Source organism: Corvus hawaiiensis, chromosome 12, assembly GCF_020740725.1.
Source record: "Corvus hawaiiensis isolate bCorHaw1 chromosome 12, bCorHaw1.pri.cur, whole genome shotgun sequence".
Classification (NCBI taxonomy): domain Eukaryota; kingdom Metazoa; phylum Chordata; class Aves; order Passeriformes; family Corvidae; genus Corvus; species Corvus hawaiiensis.
Window position 1 is genome coordinate 1,138,317 of NC_063224.1, and position 20,058 is coordinate 1,158,374.

The 20,058-nt window shown below is 59.1% G+C and overlaps 1 protein-coding gene across 1 annotated transcript; it reads right to left on the reverse strand.

The window, feature by feature from the left end:
* Nucleotides 1-260: 260 nt before the first annotated feature.
* Nucleotides 261-19,758, reverse strand: TANGO6 (transport and golgi organization 6 homolog). The gene is made up of 17 exons (XM_048316706.1): nt 19,063-19,758; nt 18,709-18,825; nt 17,844-17,970; nt 16,995-17,119; nt 16,382-16,544; nt 15,792-15,874; nt 14,168-14,280; nt 12,714-12,890; nt 11,174-11,300; nt 10,452-10,631; nt 7,800-7,934; nt 6,030-6,518; nt 5,777-5,834; nt 4,197-4,349; nt 2,158-2,309; nt 1,135-1,248; nt 261-597 (listed from the first exon to the last, which is right to left on the reverse strand). Exons 1-17 carry the CDS (start codon nt 19,750-19,752, stop codon nt 421-423), a joined length of 3,180 nt encoding a protein of 1,059 aa, XP_048172663.1. The 5' UTR covers nt 19,753-19,758; the 3' UTR covers nt 261-420.
* Nucleotides 19,759-20,058: the final 300 nt, after the last annotated feature.

Consider the following 20,058-nt stretch of genomic DNA (forward strand, 5'->3'; position numbering starts at 1 on the left):
CCAAGGAGGGGCCATGGAATTCCACGCTGGGGGTGCAGACAGCAGAGGCCCCCTCCCTCCTGACTCCCCTCGGAGACAGCCACACATTGGTGCTGGTTAGCCAAAGGGAGCCTGAGGCACTGGCCCTGCTGGCTGCTTGCCCAACCCAGGGCTCACCCTGGGGATGATGCCCACCCTTCCACAGGACACAGGGGCTGGGACATGGCCAGGATGGTGCCCATGAGCTTTGCGTGGCCCCACAGACATCACAGACACAGGGCTGAACACGTCTCTGTTTAATCCCACACCCCGTCCCAGCGAGGTTCCCTCCCTGTCCGACACCGCCAGTGGCATCCCGGAGGGCACAGCAAGCCCTTCCCTGGGGAGCCACTGGCCCCAAACCCGGAGCAGGAACAGTTCATTTCCACGGGCTCAGACCCACTACGGCAGCACCACGATCTTCTTCTCCAGCGTCTGCGGGGGGAACAGGACCCTCCTCATGGCGGTGTCCAGCTCCTCCAGTGCCAGCTGCGCCTGCAGCACCGTCGCGCCGTCGCGCTCGGCCGTCGCCACGTGCTTCAGCAGGCGGTACAGGTCCCGCAGCACGTCCCGCAGCACCTGGGCACGGCGGGCAGGGGCAGCTCAGCGCCCGCCGGCGCCTCGCCCGCACCGCCCCCTCGGCGAGCCCTGGCAGGCGTGGGGCTGCCCCCTCCCCGGCGCCTCGGCCCCCCGTGACTCAGTTTCCCCACACGCCAGCAGCACATTGTGGTGCTCCTTCAGCACAGGGGCACCAGGGCATGCCGGGATCTCGGCTGTGGGGATTCCCGTGGGGAATGGGGCTGTTTCCTCCATGGGAGCTAAGTCCCAACATGCTGTTACTGGGAACTGCGGAGGGAGGCCACGGTGGTGGAAAAACTGGGCATTTCCAAGTCAAATCAGCGATGAACAACTCCCACGGTTCCCAAGAGCTGGCACTGCCCCCGGCATGGCACGGCACTGCCCCCGGCACAGCCCAGCAGCTCAGAGGGACACCCCCACAAAGCCCCCCTTCCCCAGGATCCATTGAGGGAACCCTTTAGTGGGGATGCCCAAACTGGGCGTCTCAGTCCCTTGGGGGGCTGTGCCTGCCCCAGGGACAAGCAGGGGGTGACCCACCTCAGTGACCTTCTCACTCAGCCCCCGCAGCAGCAGCACCACCACGTGCACAGCAGCTCTTCGCACCTCAGCCTCGGGGTCTGTCCGGGCTATGGACGTCACACAGCAGGTGACCTGTGGGGACAGGGCAAGGGGGCATCAGCAAGGACTGAGAGATGCACAGGGTCCCATCGGAGCAGCCACTGAGGTGCTGGCGATGTCCCAAGAATGAGGATGGGACCCCCATGTCCTGCGGGGCGCGGGCTCCGAGCAGTTCCAGCCAGGGCCGGGTGGCACATGGATGCCTCAGGAAGCTGTGTAACAGTCTGTATAAAAATCAGGCAGAGCCAAAGGAATCTAATTAAATCCCGGCAGTGACAGCCGGGAGAATTAGCAGAGCTCGCACCTTCCCGAAATAGCAGCGTGTGGCTCACTGGCATCACATCAACTGCTGGGATCCACCGGTGCTGAGCGGGAACTGAGGGGAGCAGCTCGAGTGCCAAATCCATGATGTCTCACTCCAGGAGCACCGGGGAGTGAAGCTCTGGCGTCCGTGAGGCACAGACCCATCGGCTCCAGGGCTGTTGGGCTCACCGCACTGGGATCTGAGCTCCAGCAGCTCGGCAGCCCTGTCTCACCCACAGCCTGCAGCCAGGGCGGGTGAGGGCCAGCTCCGTGATACTGATGATACTGATAATGGTAATTACGATAACGGGAGGGTAGAGAGGTGTCATTAAGCGGGAGGTGTCTCTGGCAGGCACCACTTGTGCCCCTAGGTCTCCTCTGGCAGTGACTGCCATGGGTGGAGCAGGCGCATAAAAATCAGGGCTAGAATCTCCCTAGTGTTTGCTTCAGGCCCCATGACTTTTATAGTCCACAATATCAGCAATTACCACTCATGTCCTTTATGGAAATGTCCCGTTTCCATATGGAAATGTCCCATTTCCATGTCCTCAGCAGCCCAACCATGTGCTAACAAATGTGCTCCTTAACGAGAGGCCCCATGCTCCCCAGGCAGGCTCAGGGGAAGGATGGAGCTGGTACCTCCTGGATGATGGATCCCAGCTGGAAGCCGAGGTGCTGGCAGAGCTCGCCCAGGTTGGAGAGGCTGCTGGCCCGCAGGGCACTGTCGGGATCCCGGGCACCCCGCAGGAAGGCCCGGATCAGCGGCTCCCGGTGCTGGAACACCATGTCCCCTGCAAGAGAGAGCAGAGCTGTGTGTCACCAGCAGGGAAAGGCCCATCCTTCCTGCCAAAGCCCTGGCTCCTTTGGGAACAGATGCATTGGGCATCTGCCCTGCAACACCACTGAACAGCTGGATGCAACATCTGCAGCGTGGCTTGTGTCCCTTGGCACACACCCCACGGCACAGACCTTGGGGCCCTTTGGCACATCCCAGTCCTCCCATGGGGTCACCCATGGTCCTGCAACCACACCAAGTGTGAATCCCAAATTCCCACATCACCCAGACCCAATCCCCTGCCCCAATTAGCACACAGAAGTGCTGTGGATGCTTGAGCTGCTAATGAGAGCTCAGGCCCGTGCTGAGCATCCACAACCATCCCAGGAGTGTGGTCATCCCACAGGAGCTGAGCAGCTCTGTGCCCCACGGCACAGGCACACCTCCTACTGGGCAGGGCCTCAAGGGGTGGAAAGAAAGCTCCAGAAAGCCAGCTGGCCTGTGAGTTCTGTTTTTCCAGCTCTCTCAAGCTCCAGAAGCTCCTCAGACAACGGTGCCCTGCAGCAGATGGAGGCAGTGGGATGGGATGCCCCAGGGTGTGGAGACAGGAATGATCCTTGTGGGCAACAGAAGGTCCCCAACACCCTGCACGTGGGGGCTCAGGGCTGGGGACTGGCACAGGGTGGGGGAGCACAGGGCAGCGCTCTGATGCCAAGGACTTGCTGGGAACGTATCATGCTCTGTGCCTGCATCCCAGGACTTGGAATTACAGCAGTGTGAGCAGTGCAGGGTGATCCGAGCGGGATGCATCCCCTCCAAAGCCAACAGTGCAGCAGCCTCTGTGCCAGATGGCTACACTTCCTTTCCCCTCCTAGAAAGGGAAAGCTGCTCCAGTGAGACAGAAAACAGGGATGGGGATGGGGACAGGGCAGGAGGGAGGCATGGCAGTCCCTCGGCAGAGCAGGAGAGCTCAGAATCACAGAGAGCTGTGGAGTGATCCTGAAGCGCTGGGTAAATCCTCGCTCTCAGACACTGAAGCTTTGCAACAGAAACAACTTGGTGCAATTTGTTCTATAAATATGCCGGCGAGCCGGGACGCGCCGGAGCGGCTGCCCACGGCAGCAGCACCACGGCGAGCGGGGAGAGCACGGGGGAGAGCGTGCCACCACCCCCAGGGCAGCTGCCAAGGGAAACCCTGCACTGGGTCAGACACTCGGACATCGCCCAGGGAGGTCCGGGACTGAGGGGCTCTGAGCTGAGACAGTTGGATGCCCTCTCCCCATGCCAGCAGTGAGGATGGATGGTGGCGCAGCTTGGCACTGGTGGGATGCCACAGCTGGCAGAGCCCAGGGATGCCACTGGTGCCAGGGAATGTGGCACAGGACACAGGAGAGTCACAGTCCTGGGGCTCAGGGGGTCTGGGCTTTTCAGGGGCATTCCCAGCCAAGACACACAGCGCCCACCCGGTGACCAGGGACCCCTGCCCGGCTGCCCCAGCACCACAGACACCGGCTGCCACCTCCCTGGCCATGGAGAGCTCCCACTGAGCACTCCCGCTGGCCAGGCCTCCTCCACGGAGTCAGACAAGGCACTTTAGGACATGTCCCAACAGCAGATGCCGGAAAGGCCTCATCCAGTTTCTACCCCTCAGCCCTGCGTGTCCGGGCGCTTCCCAGCAGTCTCCAAGCCTGGTGCTGCCGACCGAGGGGATGGTGGGCTGCTGGCAGGACCCGGCATCCTGCTCCTGCTGCTGGCAAACCTCGGCCAGCTTCCCTTTGGCTTCCGGATCCTTCCCACCTTCTGACAACAAAAGTCCCCTGTGGGCTTTCCCACAGGGAAAGGGGCTGAGCGGTGCTGTGGCTGCTGGCAGCGGGCAGTGCCATGCCCACGGCCATGGACTCACCCAGCGCCCGGGTGACACGCATCAGCACCTCGCCCAGCTTCATCCTGGTGACAGCGGCCGCGGCGTCCTCTGTGCCCTGTGCCGGGCACTCGTACTGTGCCAGCAGGACAGGCAGAATCCGCTCTGGGTACTCACTGGAGAGCAGGGCAATGCCTGGAGCAGAGAAAAGCTGGAAAATCAGTAATTTAGCAGTTGGCAGCTGGTGTCTGCTGCTGGGTGATGCCCTTTGACACGGTGTGGACTTGGTGCACTGGGGGCAGCTGGGCACTGCAGCCAATGCTTGGGCACAGAGTGGGGTCACTGCTCCCAGTTCCTGGCCATTGGCACATGGTGTCAGCATGTCTCTGTCCCTGCCGGATTTGCCTGGCCCAGACTGGGAGCAGGAGCCAGTGTGCATGCTCTCATGCCCGCTGCATCTTCCAGGGGCTGATGAGAAATCAGATCCCAGACACAGGGATCAGATCCTTCTCCAGCTCCATTGCCCTTCCCTGAACACACCCCAGCCCCTCAACATCTGTCTTGTCGTGAGGGGCCCAAAACTGACCCCAGGATTCCAGGTATGGTGTCCAGTACAGCAGGAATACATCAGTGGAGTCCAGCTCCATGAAACCCAGCGGTGCCACAACCACTGGCAGGGAGCAAGTGATACTATGGGGACCCGTCTGACGCGGCCCCCAGCCCCATGCTTGGCACGGCACGGCTCGGCACAGCTCGGCATGGCACAGGTGCTGCTGCCATGGGTGAGTCAGCGCTGCGAGGAACCGCGTCAGGGTTAATCACCGCCGCGGCCGCGCTGCCAAACGTGCGGCAGCTGCATCGGCGCGTTAATCACCAGGATGGTTCCAGCCTTTGTGCTCCAGCCGCGGGCAAGGACAGACCCGTCCCTCTCAAGACCGTACAGGCAGTGGGAAGCACAGCATAAACTCCTTTCCCAGCTGTTGCCAAAGGTTACCAACCCAACGGCAGCGGTGCCAGCATCGCTGTGGGCCAAGGGAATGGCACCTCCCTTGCACGGAACCCAGGGGACCGTGACCGTCTGTTGTCACACAGGACATGCCCATCACCCCAGGGCAGAAGCACCTGCCTGCAGATCCCAGGGGCAGCCTGGTGCTGTGGGGCTGTGCCGAGCGTGCCGGAGCAAGCACTGACCTGAGGGTTTCCTGGGAAGCAGTGTGAGTACTCAGGAACTGCCACCACGGCAGAGCCCTGAGGGAGCACCAGCGGGTCCCCCTGGTCCTGCTCCTCTGCCAGCCTCAGCTGAACAGACCCCTCAGTGGGTGCCAGGCCAGAACTGCAGCCCCAGCTGGTGACAAAGACCTGGCACAGGGATGGTGACCAGCTCCAGGGAGTAAGAATAACTGGGGGATGAAGTTTCCAGCTTCAGGAACTTGGCATGGAGCCCACGTGTGGCCCCAGGCTTGATGGAACAGCACAAAGCCACAGTCTGGGAGGGCAGGAGATGCCAAGCACTTCGGCCTGGCCATGGCTCTGCTGCTCTCCACTCCCACTTCCCAGAGCCCCCCCAGAACAAAACCTTCCCTGACAAAGTGCTGGCACTCATCCCGACAGGCACGGCTCACCTTGGATGGCTGAGAGGTAAACGAAGGCGTCCTCGTGCTGCATGTTCTCCAGGAACACCTGGAAGGAAGGGAAGTGCCATCAGCAGTGACCCTGGGCTGAGCCAGCAAGGCCAGAGGGCTCTGATAATTACGACCATCTCCAACCTGATGGCACATTCAGTGCCAGCTCTGCTGGGACGGGGCATGGGATGGGGGACACAGCAGGAGATAGGGACCAAGGCAAGGGACAAGGACCACAGCAGAAGCCTGGTACCTGCAGCAGCTTCTCCTGAAGCCGAAGTGCCTCGGGATCCCGCTGGGTGACCAGGCTGGCGAGATGGCGCAGGGCAGCTGCCCGGCTGGGGGGCTGGGGGTCATAGGCTGACACCAGCAGCTCCTGGAGCCCAGCCGGGGCCGGGCTGTCGGCACATGGGGCTGGAGAGGCACTGGGCTCATGGCGTGTGCTCTGCTCTCCGCTCCTCTCCCTGCGAGCTGAGGGGCTGCCATGTCCGTGCCGTGGCGATGGGGGGCTGGGGGCTCTGCTGGGAACGGCAGCAGGGCTCGGTGCTCCCGTGCCAGGCTTCCTGCCCAGCACGTCATCGGCAGCGGCGCCCACCGCGCTGGGGGAACAGGTGCCGTGGGTGCAGATGGCGATGCGCAGGTCCGAGGCCAGCTCCTGGGTGAGGGGCTCGGGGTAGGTGCGGGACAGCTCCTCCAGCAACGGCACCAGGCACTTCAGCACCACGAAATCGCTGGATTGGAGCTGTGGAGGGAGAAGAGCAGTGCTGGCACCAATGTTAACGAGAGTTCACTCCCTGGCATGCTCCCAGGAGGGTGGGCGGGCATGGGGGTGAGGAGCCCCAGAGCCCATGTGTAGCCCCATCCCCAGCCCATGAGCCGGGCTCTGGGCACCACGAGCTCCTCTCATCCCAGCGCCAATCCCAGCTCTGGCAGCTCTGGCAGGACAGGAGAAGGTGGGAAGGGCATGAACCTGAAAAACAGCGGTGTCCGTGCATGGGGGCCAGGCCAGGGACATCCCTCCCACCAGCACTGTGCCAGACTTGCCACCAGTCCTGCCTGGAAGGACGCTCCTGGCACGGCAGCCACAACCTGTCCTGAGCTCAAGGAGCTCCTGCCGTAACCTGGATTTAACTACTAAAATTTGGGATGTGAGGCCTGAAAAAGGGTGCTTTAGCAGAGATTTTGGATGATTGTGTAAAATCCCTCGCCTGCTAAAACCCAAACAGTTCTGCAGCTGCTTCCAAAACCTTTCACATTCCATTTTCCAAATTATGTCACTCCCATTAACGCAGAAGTGGGAGCAGGAGCTCGCCTGGGAGGGGCCCATTGCAGCCGCAAGGCTCTGGCTTTAACTTCTCTTCAACTACAGTTCTTTTCCCAGTGTTAGAAATTTAGCAATAAGAAACAATAAATGATCTTTTTCCATTAACGGCTGGATTTTCCTTAGGGCAAATCCAGGGATGAAGCAACCCCAGCAGCTCAGTGATGGCAGCGTATTAATGGATGTGCCATTGCTCGCCATGGCAGTCCCACTGACACCCGAGTGACACAGAGCTCATATCTCTATAGGTATTACAAGGTAAGCGAGAGATATAAATAACAATATAAATATGTATAAAATGTAAATATAAAAATGTAAGAGGATTTTCAAGGGTACAGCCCACATGGGAAGTTCACAATGCTCCAGAGCCTGTGACCGTGTGGGGATGCAGAGGGTGCAGTGCTGGCATTTAAAGATGCTGTACGTGACTGTGCTCCTCTGTCAGTGCCTTTTTGGAAGAGATTATAAATTAGTTAATTGGGCTCTTCGGGGTGCCCTGCTCGGATTGAATCCTTGGTCAACACCCCAGCACCACCCCAAGGAAAATATTTATATATAACTCTCTAGATAACTACTTACAGCTTGTGACCGAGCAGGGACCCCGAGCCAGGGCACCCAGCTGTGCTGCAGCACCCTCGACTGGGCATGGCACTGCCCGGCCCCCCGCCCCACACCCACCGAACCCCTGGCTTCCCCCCTCACCTGGACGGCCCCGCCGAGCAGGGCGGCCACGAGCCCCATGGCCATGGCGAGGGTCTGCGCCTCGGCCGCTGCGCCGGGGCCCTGCGCAGGGTGGGCACAGGCCCGGTGCAGCACGGCCGCCACGAACTCCTGCACCTGCCAAGGGAACGGCCGTCAGCAGCAGGGACACCCCGGGCCACCTCCTCTGCAGCCTCTGCACCCAGCTGAGTGTCCCCAGCCCACGCAGCTCTCCAGCACAATCCCACACAAGCTCAGGGAGCGTTCGGACAATGCTCTCAGGGATGCACGGGGGGGGATTGTTGGGCTGTGCTGTGCAGGGCCAGGGGTTGGACTCGATGATCCCCATGGGTCCCTTCTAATTCACAATATTCTGTGATTCTGTAATTCTGTGAAACTCTTCCCATTTTCCTCTTGTTGCCACTACCCTGATCCCAGTGTGGGCTCAGACAAGTCACATCCACAACTGGGACAAGGTCATGGTTAAACTGGTGAGGTCTCTCAGCAGCAGAAGCCCCCGTGGGGCTGCAGGAACAGAGCGATCCCAGCTCCATCTCTGCCTCCTGCCTGCCTCCACCATGGGATGGAAGCTGGGAAGGCAACTGGGATAGTCCCAAAGGGAAGCTCAAGGTGGTGGCAACAAAGGTCTGTATGGAATTGCCCTAGGAAAAGGTTTGGGAATTCCAGAGCCAAGGAGCTCCAGCCCCTGTCCACAATTCTCCATACCAGCCTCCCCCTTATCCTGCACAGCTGACACTCCATCCGGGCTGTTTCCCATGTTTTCACTTACTCTGTGATTTTTCCCACAATATTTTTATTCCACAAGCCTGTAACAATCCTGCCTGGTTGGCGCTGGCCTTCTCCACACTTGGCACCAACACTTTTGATCCCACAGGCTTCCTGCCTTCCTAACATATCTTGAAATGAGGGAGTTGATGTTCTCCATGCCTTATCTTCTCCCAGACAAGCCTGGGAAGGGTTTGGATCAGGGTCATTCCTACCTAATAGGTGTGTTGCAAAAAAAGAGGAACTAGTGTTCCTACTTCAGAAAACAAAGTACGAGGGCAACAAGGCCCTACTGCACCAAATCCCAAACTTCCACCCTCAGGGCACTGGGTGCAGGCAGCATTTCCTCCTCAGCTGCCAGCTTCCTTAAGCACATCCCTTAAGCAAGGAGGGAGGCTGTGGAAAAAGCCTTTGGAAAAGGCTGCATAAAAGGCTCAGGTACCTGCTGGGATAATTATTCCAGAGAAGAAATTCCATCAAACAGCAAGCAAGTAAAAAAAATCGGAATATTTGCTTTCACAACACAGTGACACGCAAGCTGGAAGGACTGAAGTTATATTTAATGTAAGAAAAAAAAGGGAAATCGTGAATAAATAATAGTAGATGGCAACTGAGAAAAATTAAAACTTAAAAAAATAATCTGGAAAAAAAAACATTTTAAAGTGGGAGGGAAAAAAATTGTAAAATAAAACACACTGGGGCACAGTTGTGTCTCAGGCAGGAGGAGAGAATCCTTGGTGCAGTGAGGAAATCAAGCTGACCTTGGTTATGGAGGAGAATATGTAAATAAAACAAATGTGCAGTTGGGGGGGGCCACAGTGGCTGCTGCTCCTGGGCTCCAGCTTTGGAAGGATGGATCCCACTTGCTCCCACCCCATTAGGGCCCCCCCAAACGCCCCAGGGAACCCCACACTGCAGAACCTGCTCAAAGCCTGTCCCTGTCCCAGCCCAGGGCCTCCCTGAAACACAACCCCAGGCAGGAGGATAATGGATTTTTTGTCTGGATTTCTTTGGTGGTGGATTTTAATCCCAGACTCCTGGCTGGACCCTGAAAACTGGCAAAACCCTTCCCCATTTCCCACCCCGACTCTCCGGCCCTGGTGGGTGGGTGTGATGGGGAGGCAGGTGGGGACAAAGCGCCGCTGGCTGTGTCCCCTCTGCTGCTGAGCACACAAAGGCTCCTTTGTCCCAAAGGAAACGTGAGGAAACCTGCCTGAGCCGTGACCGCCCCTGCCCACGGCGGCATTGAGAGCTGGCATAGCTGGGGCACTGGGGGAAAAACAGCAATAAAAAACAGGATGAGGAAGTTAAAAGACATCGGATCTGCAAAGGATCTGCAGGGGATCCACACGGGAATGGCATGCTGCCCTTGGTGTCCAGATGCCTTCCTGACCGGCACATCCAGGGAGGGGAAAGATTTTAACAAACCTTTTTGGGACGAGGGTCAAATGGCCTTTGAAATTACCGTATTTAATAAATTTGGCACTGCCCATTCACGAATGTAGGAGCACAGTTATGCCAACCAGGTTGCTCCCATCCAACCTGGCCTTGGACACTTCCAGGGATGGCACAGCCACAGCTTCTCTGGGCACCCTGTGCCAGGCCTCACCACTGTGACAGGTAGGAATTTCTTCACCATATCCCATCTAACCCTGCCCTCTGGCACTGGGAAGCCATTCCCCCTTATCCTAGCACTCCAGACCCTTGTACAAAGTCCCTCTCCAGTTCTCTTGGAGCTCCTTTAGGCACTGGAAGTTTCTCTAAGGTCACTCTGGACCCTTCTCTTCCCCAGGCTGAGCAATCCCAACTCCTTCAGCCTCTCCTCCTGTAAGTGTTCAGCCAATCCCCCTGGGCTTTGCCACAACCAACCTGCACAATGTCAGTGAACACGGTGTCGGAGATGCCCTCGCACAGCGCGGCCACGAGCTGCAGGACCAGCAGCTTCCTCCCCTGCCTGGCCTGGTACTGCTCCAGCTCCAGCAAACTCCCTCCAGGCTCCACAGCCGGGTTTGGAGCCGCCTCGTCCTCTGCAGCCACCTGAGTCAGCTCCTGCCGGGAAGGGAGCACAGGGCATGGAGAGGCAGCGGTTAAACATGGGGAACCAGTGCCAGGAATGCCAGGTGACTCCTCACACCACCACCACCTTCCAGTCCGTAGATGAAGGTCTCCGAGAGCTGTCCACAGCCCCTGGGTGTCCCATACCCATCTCCTCCTGTGACTGTGGGCTGGGGGCACAAAATCCCAGTCCAGCCCAGGCCTAGAGGGATCTATGGGGGGCTCCAAGTGGGATCAAAGGAAGCAGGTACGGGGCCCCTCTTCTACAGCCAAGGAAGCAACAGGGATTATTCCCAGCCTCCAACACACTTCAGACGTTCCTGTTGTTAAAACCGGCTGGGGCGGGGATGAGGATGAGGGTTAACCCCTTCAGGGACAGGGCTGCTCCCCCTCCTTGGCTTCCCACCCAGCACAGGGCTGCTCCAGCATGTGCTGTACCGCGGGACACGCAGGGGGTTGATCCTTCTTTTGCCTTCTGCTTGTCCAGGGAACCCCTTCCTGCAGGTATGCCCCAACCAGAAACTGGCTGCCCTCACCTTCAGGCAGTGGATGAAGAAGTCTCCAGCCAGACCACTCTTCTGGCAGTGGGACAGGAGTTCCACCAAGCTTTCCACATGGCACTGCTCCGAGGAGATCTTCTGATACAGGGCCTCATCTTCATCACTGGAACAGTCACTGTGTCACCAACACAAACACACCCAGAACTCCCTGACCCCCAGACTCCAGGGCATGGTGAAATCCCAGTCTGCATTTCCCTGGAACCCTTTCTTCCCAGCACTTCCCAGCAGAGCCTGGAGGCAGCTGAGCCAAACATTGCCCAGGTAATTTGGGCTCTGTTTATTAACTAACCTGCACTCATTAACAGAAACCATGAGCCCAAAACATACATTTCATCCAGCCATCCCATAAACAACAGGAGTAGTGCTGGCTAAGTTAGGCAGTGGTCAGAGCCGTGGCAGCAGGGGCATGGGCAGAGCCAGGGCCATTATGGAACAAGTTTAAAGTATTCCCAGTTTAAGCAAGGCAGAGCTGCTTCTAATTGTGGCCTTCCAGTACCTAAAGAGAGTTAATAAAAAGGGCCTGGAGTGACAGGGGGGAACGGCTTCCCACTGCCAGAGGGAAGGGTTAGATGGGATATTGGGAAAGAATTCTCCCCTGTGAGGGTGGGGAGGCTCTGGCACAGGGTGCCCAGAGCGGCTGTGGCTGTGCCATCCTTAGAAGTGTCCAAGGCCAGGTTGGATGGGGCTTGGAGCAACCTGGGATAGTGGAAGGTGTCCCTGCCCATGGGAGCAGCTGGAACAAGATGAGCTTTAAGGTCCTTTCCAACCCAAACCAGCCTGTAATTCTAACTCAGGTCATGAATAGCTTGAAAAGAAGCCAAACAAACGTATTTGTGGGGATTTTGCTGCAGGTGCTCCCAGCACACCCCTGGGCACAGCTGTGCCTCTGCCTGCCCCACAGTGCTGCCCTGAGCCCTCCTGCCAGCTCACAGCCCCTCTCTTTAAACCCAAGCTCCTGCTGCCGGATGTCCCGGGCTGCATGGCTGGAGACTAAAGGCTGCAGTTAATTCCCAGCATGGCCAGCTCTGCCTCTACTTCGAGACCATCTGCCCGCGCCAGAGGAGCTCCGTGGCTGCTCCGCGGCGCTGGCACTGCCACAGTCTGTGCTGTGACTGTGCCACCTGTGCCCGAGGGACTCCGCTCACTGTGTTACCAGACAGGCTTGGGCTGGAGGTTGGAAGTTGAATTTGGAGGTGCTGAGATTGGAAATGCCCATCCCATTCCCAGACACTGCACAGGCAGGGCTTAGCAGACAGGGAAAGCAGGCAGGGAGTGCACACCAACGCTCAGGTGGAGAGTGATGCTTTCTGGGGCTGGAAGTCAGAGCTCTGTGCCATGTCCAGGGAACCTGGGGGCTCTGTGGGTTGTGTGGAAGCGTCACCTGCCTGAGCTCGAGGGGATGAGACCCTGGTGGGATGGCACTGGCAGCCCCCTGCTTGCCCAGGCTCTCTCTGGCAGGCTTCCTTGGAAAGCCCTGGGTGCTGAGTGACCCAGGGGACTGTCCCACAGCACTCACCTGATGGTTTCCTCCATCACAATGGTAGCACCGCCCTCGCTGCCCACACGGAGCTGGCACCGCGGGTGAAGGGTGGGCACGTGGCTGCTCAGCCCGGCCAGGCCTTCCAGCACAGCCAGGGACTGCTCCCACTCTGCCTTCTCCAGGAACCACAACAGGATGTCCTGGCACGGGGAGCTGCCAAGGAGAAAGGAGCCGGTGGTGACATTGCTCTGCCCACTGCACCTTCCCTGTGATGTGGTTTGGGATGAGGGACATGACTGGAGCACTCCGGAGCAGCCATGGGCTCTCCTTGGGATGCTCCAGCTCCTGGCTCTGGCAGCTGAAAGCATTTGCGCCTGTTTCTAAGGGGATCAGCAGCACATCCTGCCCTTCTGGCATTCCCAGATGGAAGGATTTGGGTCCCTCCACACTTCAGGCTGGCAGAGAAAGGAGTGCTGTGAACACCCCTGGCACGCCCTGCCTGTGCCTCACACCGAGGTGACAAGGGCTGGTGGCAGTGCCAAGGGAGAGGAGGAAGGAGATGGGAGCACTGAGGTGGCATGGGGAGGGAGCCCTGCCAAGGGAAGAAGCAGGTTAATGAGGTGAAGCAGCCGCGCTGTGCTGTGCCGTGCCAGGGGTCTGGAAACCCGAACACTTCCAGGCAGCTGCCGGTTCAGTCAATCCTGCCAAATTCCTTAGCAAAGGAAGCAGTGACTCGGCATGAACTTGGCGCGTTCCACCAACTTGTCACGGCACTCGCTGTTCTTAGAAGTGATTAACGATGCCTTTAGTAACAGCAGAGGCCGTGTCTACACACACCTTTTAGGGAAAGCCTCCACACGCCAGGATCACTAGAGCACAGAGTAACCCCACCAGGAATGGTTTTACCAGGGAAAGCCTGGCGGGAGCAAGGAGAGAGGACAGCCAGCACCTGGCCACCCCTGTCCCTGCCACAGCTGGCACATGTGGTGCTTCCCACTGTACAGCAGTCATGGGGAGCTGGGCATGGTATGGGTATCAGCTGCCAGGAGGCAGGTCCTGATTGTACCAGAGGAGAGTGATCCCAGATTGGAGAATGATCCTGTACTTCCAAGAGGCAGGGCTTGAACTGTTTTCCCAGTTTTTATGCTATTTGTAGAGCCCTCCAGCCAGTTTCCAGCATTGCTACATCCATCCATGGACAATCACAATCCCTGCTCTAGGCAGAGCTACTCTGTGCTCCCGAGGGCATGTTCACTCCTACAAGGAACATTCTGGCTTCAGGGAACACAAAAACTAACATGAGAATGGCTTCCTCAGGCACAGGGCTGCCAGTGAGCCCTGCCTGTGGTTACTGCCTGCTTGGAACGAGAGTGCTTTGGGATGAGAACATGGATCTCTGCTCCTGCTTGTGCCCTGAGCGTGGCTGTGGGAGGTGGGCAGAGCCCAGCAGATGAAACCCCAGCAGAAGCCGAGTACAAATCCTCCCTTACCGTAAGTATGACACATTCTGCTTGGCGAAGGAATAGAGGGAGAAAACCACTCCCAGGACTGACTGCAAGGATCCCAGGAGCAGGCTCGAGCTGTCATTCCCAACCACATACACCTACGGAGAGAAGGGCACAGGGAGGGGAGTCAAACACCTGCGTGGGGCTGAGGGGAGTTCAGGAACACGTCTGCGCACAGGGCACCTATCAGGGAGGATGGTGGAGGGTTCTCAGCCTCTTCCTTCAGTCTGGAGGCTGTCTGCCCTGATTATGCCATATTCCTTATTAAAACCTGCCTTCAGCACCATCTTTCTCCAAGAATTTGCTTAACCACAGCAGGGCTCCAAGCTACAGGAAGGTTGCAGCCAGCTATTTGGGAAGTCTGCAGCTTAGGGGTAAGGTCCTGCCTTACCCAGGGATGCAACAGGCCCTCTGGAATGAGCAAATCTTCATTGAATTACAGCAAATCTCAAACACAGAGATCAGTCACTAGCAGGGCAGCTGGGCTGGTGGGTGCTGAGCTGAGGCACTGGGCTGCACAGGGTCTGGGGGGACTGCAGGAGCTCTGGGGATGTTGTAGAGGCTCTGGAGGGGGTTATAGGGGCTTGGGGGTGATTGCAGAGCCTTGCTCCTCTTCTCCACCTCAACCAGCACCCTCCCAAGAGGCTGAGAGACGCCCCCATAGGGCCCTGCCCTGCCCCATTGATGCACACAGACCTGTTTCCCTGTGCTAATCCCCACGGAGCCATTCCTCCTCCCCAGATCCTTGTGTACACAAAGCCTCCCAATGAAGCCCCAAGGATGGTTTCTCACAAAGCATCAAATGACACTTGCTAGGCAAGAAACACCCCCAGACCTGGGGTCCCCTCACTAATCTGCCTGCTGTCAGGCCCCCAGTGCTCTGCCATTAAGGAGGGACCCACCCCAACCCCCCCAGCACTGCTCTGGGAGGGAGCAGCCCTCCAGACCAGTCTCTGCCTGCCAGCCAGTTACAACAGATCATTACAGGGAAAATAGACAACAATCCCAGGATTTAAGAGCTTAGCCTGCCTCGGGGCATGCCAGGAAGCAAGTCACCAGCTTCTGAAATTTGAGTTCCTGGACTGGAGATGTCCTTCTGGGTTGGAACGTGCAGCAGGAAGCTGCTGGAGCCTGCAGCGTGGCACGGGGGATACTGGAGGGAATGGTAGGAAATGGAGTTATGAGGGGAGGTGTCACAGGAGAGACCTCCACAAAAAGCCCTCATCCTTCACAGGAAGCACAAGGATGGACGCCACCAATCCCCCAAATTCCAGAACCAAGGACACCTCAGAGCTCCTTACAGTGTCTAAAGGGGCTCCAAGAGAGCTGGAGAGGGACTTTGGACAAGGGCCTGGAGTGACAGGACAAGGGGCAATAACTTCCAACTGCCAGAGGGTGGGCTAAATGGGATACTGGGAAGGAATCCTTCCCTGTGAGGGTGGCGAGGCCCTGGCACAGCCCATGTGGAGGCTGGGGTACTCCTGCAGATGAAAATGAGATGACTGAGCATGACTGCAGGAGACACATTGGTTTGTGTGGCCCAACACACACTGAACTGCTCACCAGGTCTCAAACCAGCTCCTTTTCTCACCCAAAGCAGACACGGTACCTTGAGCACATCTTCCACACAGCTGCTCAGCTCTGCCTCTGGCACCAGCACGGCCCCTGCTGCCAAATCCTCCAGTGCCAGCTCTGAAAGCAAAGGGCAGAGACATGAGCCCCCAAAACAGCCCAGAGCCCCCAGCAGCAGAACTGCCCCACCCTTCCCTGCACCCAAAAGCACTTCCACAGCTCCCTTCCCTCCCCATGGGAACAGACCAGCCCTCATTAGCTGTGCTAATTGTCCTGCAATGCTGTAAACCCCCAAGGACACATGGAAATCAAGGCAGACCACAACTCCATGATGGATGATTCCCCAGAGAGCTGCTGGTCAGCGTGGGGAACTGACGGCTTCCATCTGGAAGCCCAGAACAAGGGTGTCAGACTGGGAGAGGCTCCCAAGGAGCACAGGGCAGAGCCAAACTGCTCAGCTCCCACGCTGCAGTAGTAGCAAATGTGGTGTACCCAGACAAACTGACAGGGTCAGCACAGAGAGCTGGGCTCCCACACTCCATGGCCTGGCTGCTGGCCTGAGGAAATTCAGATGGAATGACAAAAACCAGTGAGGAGAGAAACCAGACCCTTCCCCAGTCCGGGTACCTGCGGCCTCGGAGCAGCGGCGGAGCGGTGCCAGCAGGGGCTGGAGCAGGTGCCTCTCTGCCAGCTGTGGCTGCTCCCTGGCCATGGTGAGCAGCGTGGTGGTGGCCACACGCTGGAACTGCCGCGCTGCCACTTTGTCCTGGATGTGCAGCAAGTCCAGAACCTGCAAGGAAAGTCCACGATAAAGGAACAAGGATCAGCACCCCCTCAGAGGGGGCAGCCTGGCTCCTCGCAGCAACCAAGGAGCAGCCAGTGTGCTGCTTTGCTGGGCATCTGGCATGATATTCCATGTGTGGAAGAGCCAGTGTCCTTCCCACGCAGGCAGGATGCCTTTCTGGGCTCAAACCAGGAGCTTGCACCACTCCCAGAGCCAAAGGCTGGAAGCAAGGGCTACACAGAGAGTTCTGTGTAGCACAGTGCCAAGCACCTCGTGTGATCAGACAACATCATCCAGCATTTCAATAAAACATGGAAAATTCAAGAGCAGAAATGTTCTACTGCCAAAAGAACACGTCCATGTTGTGCTGGCTTGAACGAGGCCACACTCAAGCAAAAGCAACAGCCCCAGCACTCTCCAAGCCGCACTCCCCAGCAGAGGGGACAAAGGACTTACCTGGGGGCACACCTGTCTGTAGTAGTCCTCGAGGGACAGGCACTGCTGTGGGCAGGCAGCCAGGATCTTCCCAACTGCATCGCACTTCCTCCAGTCCAAAGCTGCTGCTTCAGTGCCAGCACCACCTACAACAGCAGCAGAAATCCCAGGTCAGCTCCAACCCATGGCTAGCTCTGGCTGAAGCCAGGTGTTCCTAGCCAAAAATCAGATTTTGAGCTTTTATTGCTCTTGTTAAACTTTCAGGAGACACCTGAACTTAAGGATCGAAAGGGGAAAATTGCTGTGCAAGAGCTCTGATAATGGAAAATAACTCCTACAGCCAGGTGGGTGAGCCAAAAGGTGGGGAGAGGTTGTGCTTGGATGGTTGGAGTTGGCCAGATGAGATTTTGGCACTAAAAACTGTGGGATTCAGCTTTTGGAGACCAACAGCTTCCCTTCCTGGCAGGACATAGTGAGGAGGGGATGGGATGGGTCTCACTGTCCCTACAGTTCTCACAGCACAGTGCCCAGCATGGCTCCCACTGCACTGGCACTGGGACAGGGCATTCCCCGGGACTGGTCCCACTCAGGACACACACGAGGTGTGACTCCATCGAGGCACAAACAGGGTAAGTGGGGTTAGAGTCTTTCAGTGTGGCCCTCAAACATAAGTGTATCCCAAATTAGAGCAGTTTGGGAGCTCAGCACAGTCAGGGGCAAAGTCTGTTCATCACCATGTCACCTCACACCAGCACAAGCCAATTCCTACATCCAGCTCTTGTGGCTCTGCTCTTCTGGGCCTCTCATGGGATGTACCATCTCAAGACACCTCTGAATCTGTGATCCTGGGGCCCAGAGCCCTCCACTCACCATCTGTGCCCTCCAAGACACCCCGAACCACGGCCTGCACCCCGCCGGGCCTCAGCAGCCTCTCAGAGAGCAGGTGCCCGCAGAGCCGCCGCAGCCAGGCTGGAGCTGCCCCGGCACTCGGAGACCTCTGGAGGGGAGCAAAGGAGCAGGGTAAGGAGCGTATTTGCACACACCTGTGCCAACCCACCTCTGGGCAAACAGCCCATGCTCTGACAGAGAGCACAGGACACAGACAGGCTTTGAATTGCTGCTTCATCCAGCGGCACAAAGCAAATCAGGAATTAATGAGAGAGGTCAGCCCTCGAGTGCTTAGCATGCTATTCCATCTCTGGAAGTGTCCAAGGCCAGGTTGGACGGGGCTTGGAGAAACCTGGGATAGTGGAAGGTGTCCCTGCCCATGACAGGGAGATGAACTTTGAGTTCCCTTCCAGCCCAAGCTATTCTGGGATTCTGTGATTCTATTAAGGGCATTATCCAATAGGGACTTTCCTAAAACAACACTCAAGAGATTCTCCATCTCCTCCTCCCCAGGAGGCTTTGGAATAGCCCCAGAGAGCAGCAGGTGCCCTGTGTCATACCCCGAGTGGAAGGGTGAGGTCTGGAGGAGCAGAGGCTGTGCTTGGCCGGGCACGGCGGATGTGGATGCCAAGCCAAGGTGGCACGTGCGGCGATGACAGTCCCTGACACACCCACACCCCGCTCCTGCACAGCACGGCTGGAATGACACACACCCAGCAGCCTCGCCAGCGCTCGGGGACTGGTTTTTAAGGTGTAAGAACATTTCCAGGAGAGCAGCACCCTCGGAGTGTGGGAACCACGGGGGTACGGAGCCCGATAGCCCCGTGCCGGGGACGGCCCCGGGTACCTGCTTGGGCTGTCCCTGCAGGACGAGCAGCTCCTGCACCGCCAGCGGCTGGTAAACGCGGTCCAGGATGTCCCTCAGGGCTTCCCGGCACCGCGCTCGCTCCGCTTCCGAGACACCCTGGAACAAAACACACCAGGGCTGTTGAGAAGAGAACAGCTTGGCTGGGCACTAAAGCCCCGGACCCGCCGGTGTCCTGCGGCGCCTCGCCGGGCTCCGTGCCTCCCGTCCTTCCTCTCACGTGGGGAACGGCGGGCAGGACACGGGCGGGACCGCCTGGGGAGCGGGCTGGGGCTCGGCTGGGTACTCACACCACCACCGGGGAGCGGGGACAAGAGGTGCGAGTGTCGCACGGACCTGGCAGAGGGTGGCGGGGCCGTGTCCCAGCACGCAGAGCCCGGCGACGAGCAGACGGAGGTGCCGGGCGAGCAGCGGAGCGCCCAGGGCCGGCAGCCGGGCCAGCTCGACCAGCGCGGCCACGGCGGCCAACAGCCGGGTCCCGCGGGTGCCGGGCGGCGGCCCCAGCCCCGGCCCCGGCCCGAGCCCCGGCGGCAGGTGCGGCAGCAGCCCCAGCCCCACGGCGGCCCGCAGCGCCCGCCGCACCGCCCGCTCCTGCCCCACGCTCAGCGTGTCGGCGCCGGGCGGCGGCGGCGCCCCGGGGGCGGAGGGGGCTGCGGGGGTGGCGGCGAGCGCGGCCAGGCGCTCCTTGAGGCACAGCAGCAGCGCCAGCAGCCCGCAGGCCGCCGCCCAGCCCGGCTCCGTGCCCGCCACCCCCGCCGCCAGCGCGGGCGCCCGGGACAGCATGGCCGCCCGGAGCTCGAGCAGCGCGGCCCAGCCCGCTGCCCGCGACAGCCGCTCCTCCAGCGCCGCCGCGTTCCTACGCAGCGTCTCCGGGCACAGGGCGGGCTCCGGGACGGACTTGGTAGCGCTGTCGCCGTGACTGGGCGGCCCCAGCAGCAGCTCCAGCGCCTCCACCACGCGGCCCGGCTCCGGCTCCGCCGGCGCTTCGCCCACCATGTTGGGACTGCTGTCAGTGAGCGCCGCCATCTTGGGGAGGTCAGGGAAGGGGCGGGGCGGCCGGCGGCCGCCATAGTGGGGAGGTCGCTTGAGGAGAGGGGCCGCGCTTCCTGCCGCCATCTTGGGGAGGTCGGGAAAGGGAGGCGAAACCGCCCGGAGAGCTGGGACGGGACTTGGGACGAGGGATGGAGCGACAGGACAGGGAAACGGCTTCCCACTGCCACAGGACAGGGGTCGATGGGATACTGGGAAGGAATCCTTCTCACTTGAGAGTGATGCGGTCCTGGCACTTGCCCAGAGAAGCTGTGGCTGCCCCATCCCTGGCAGTGTCCAAGG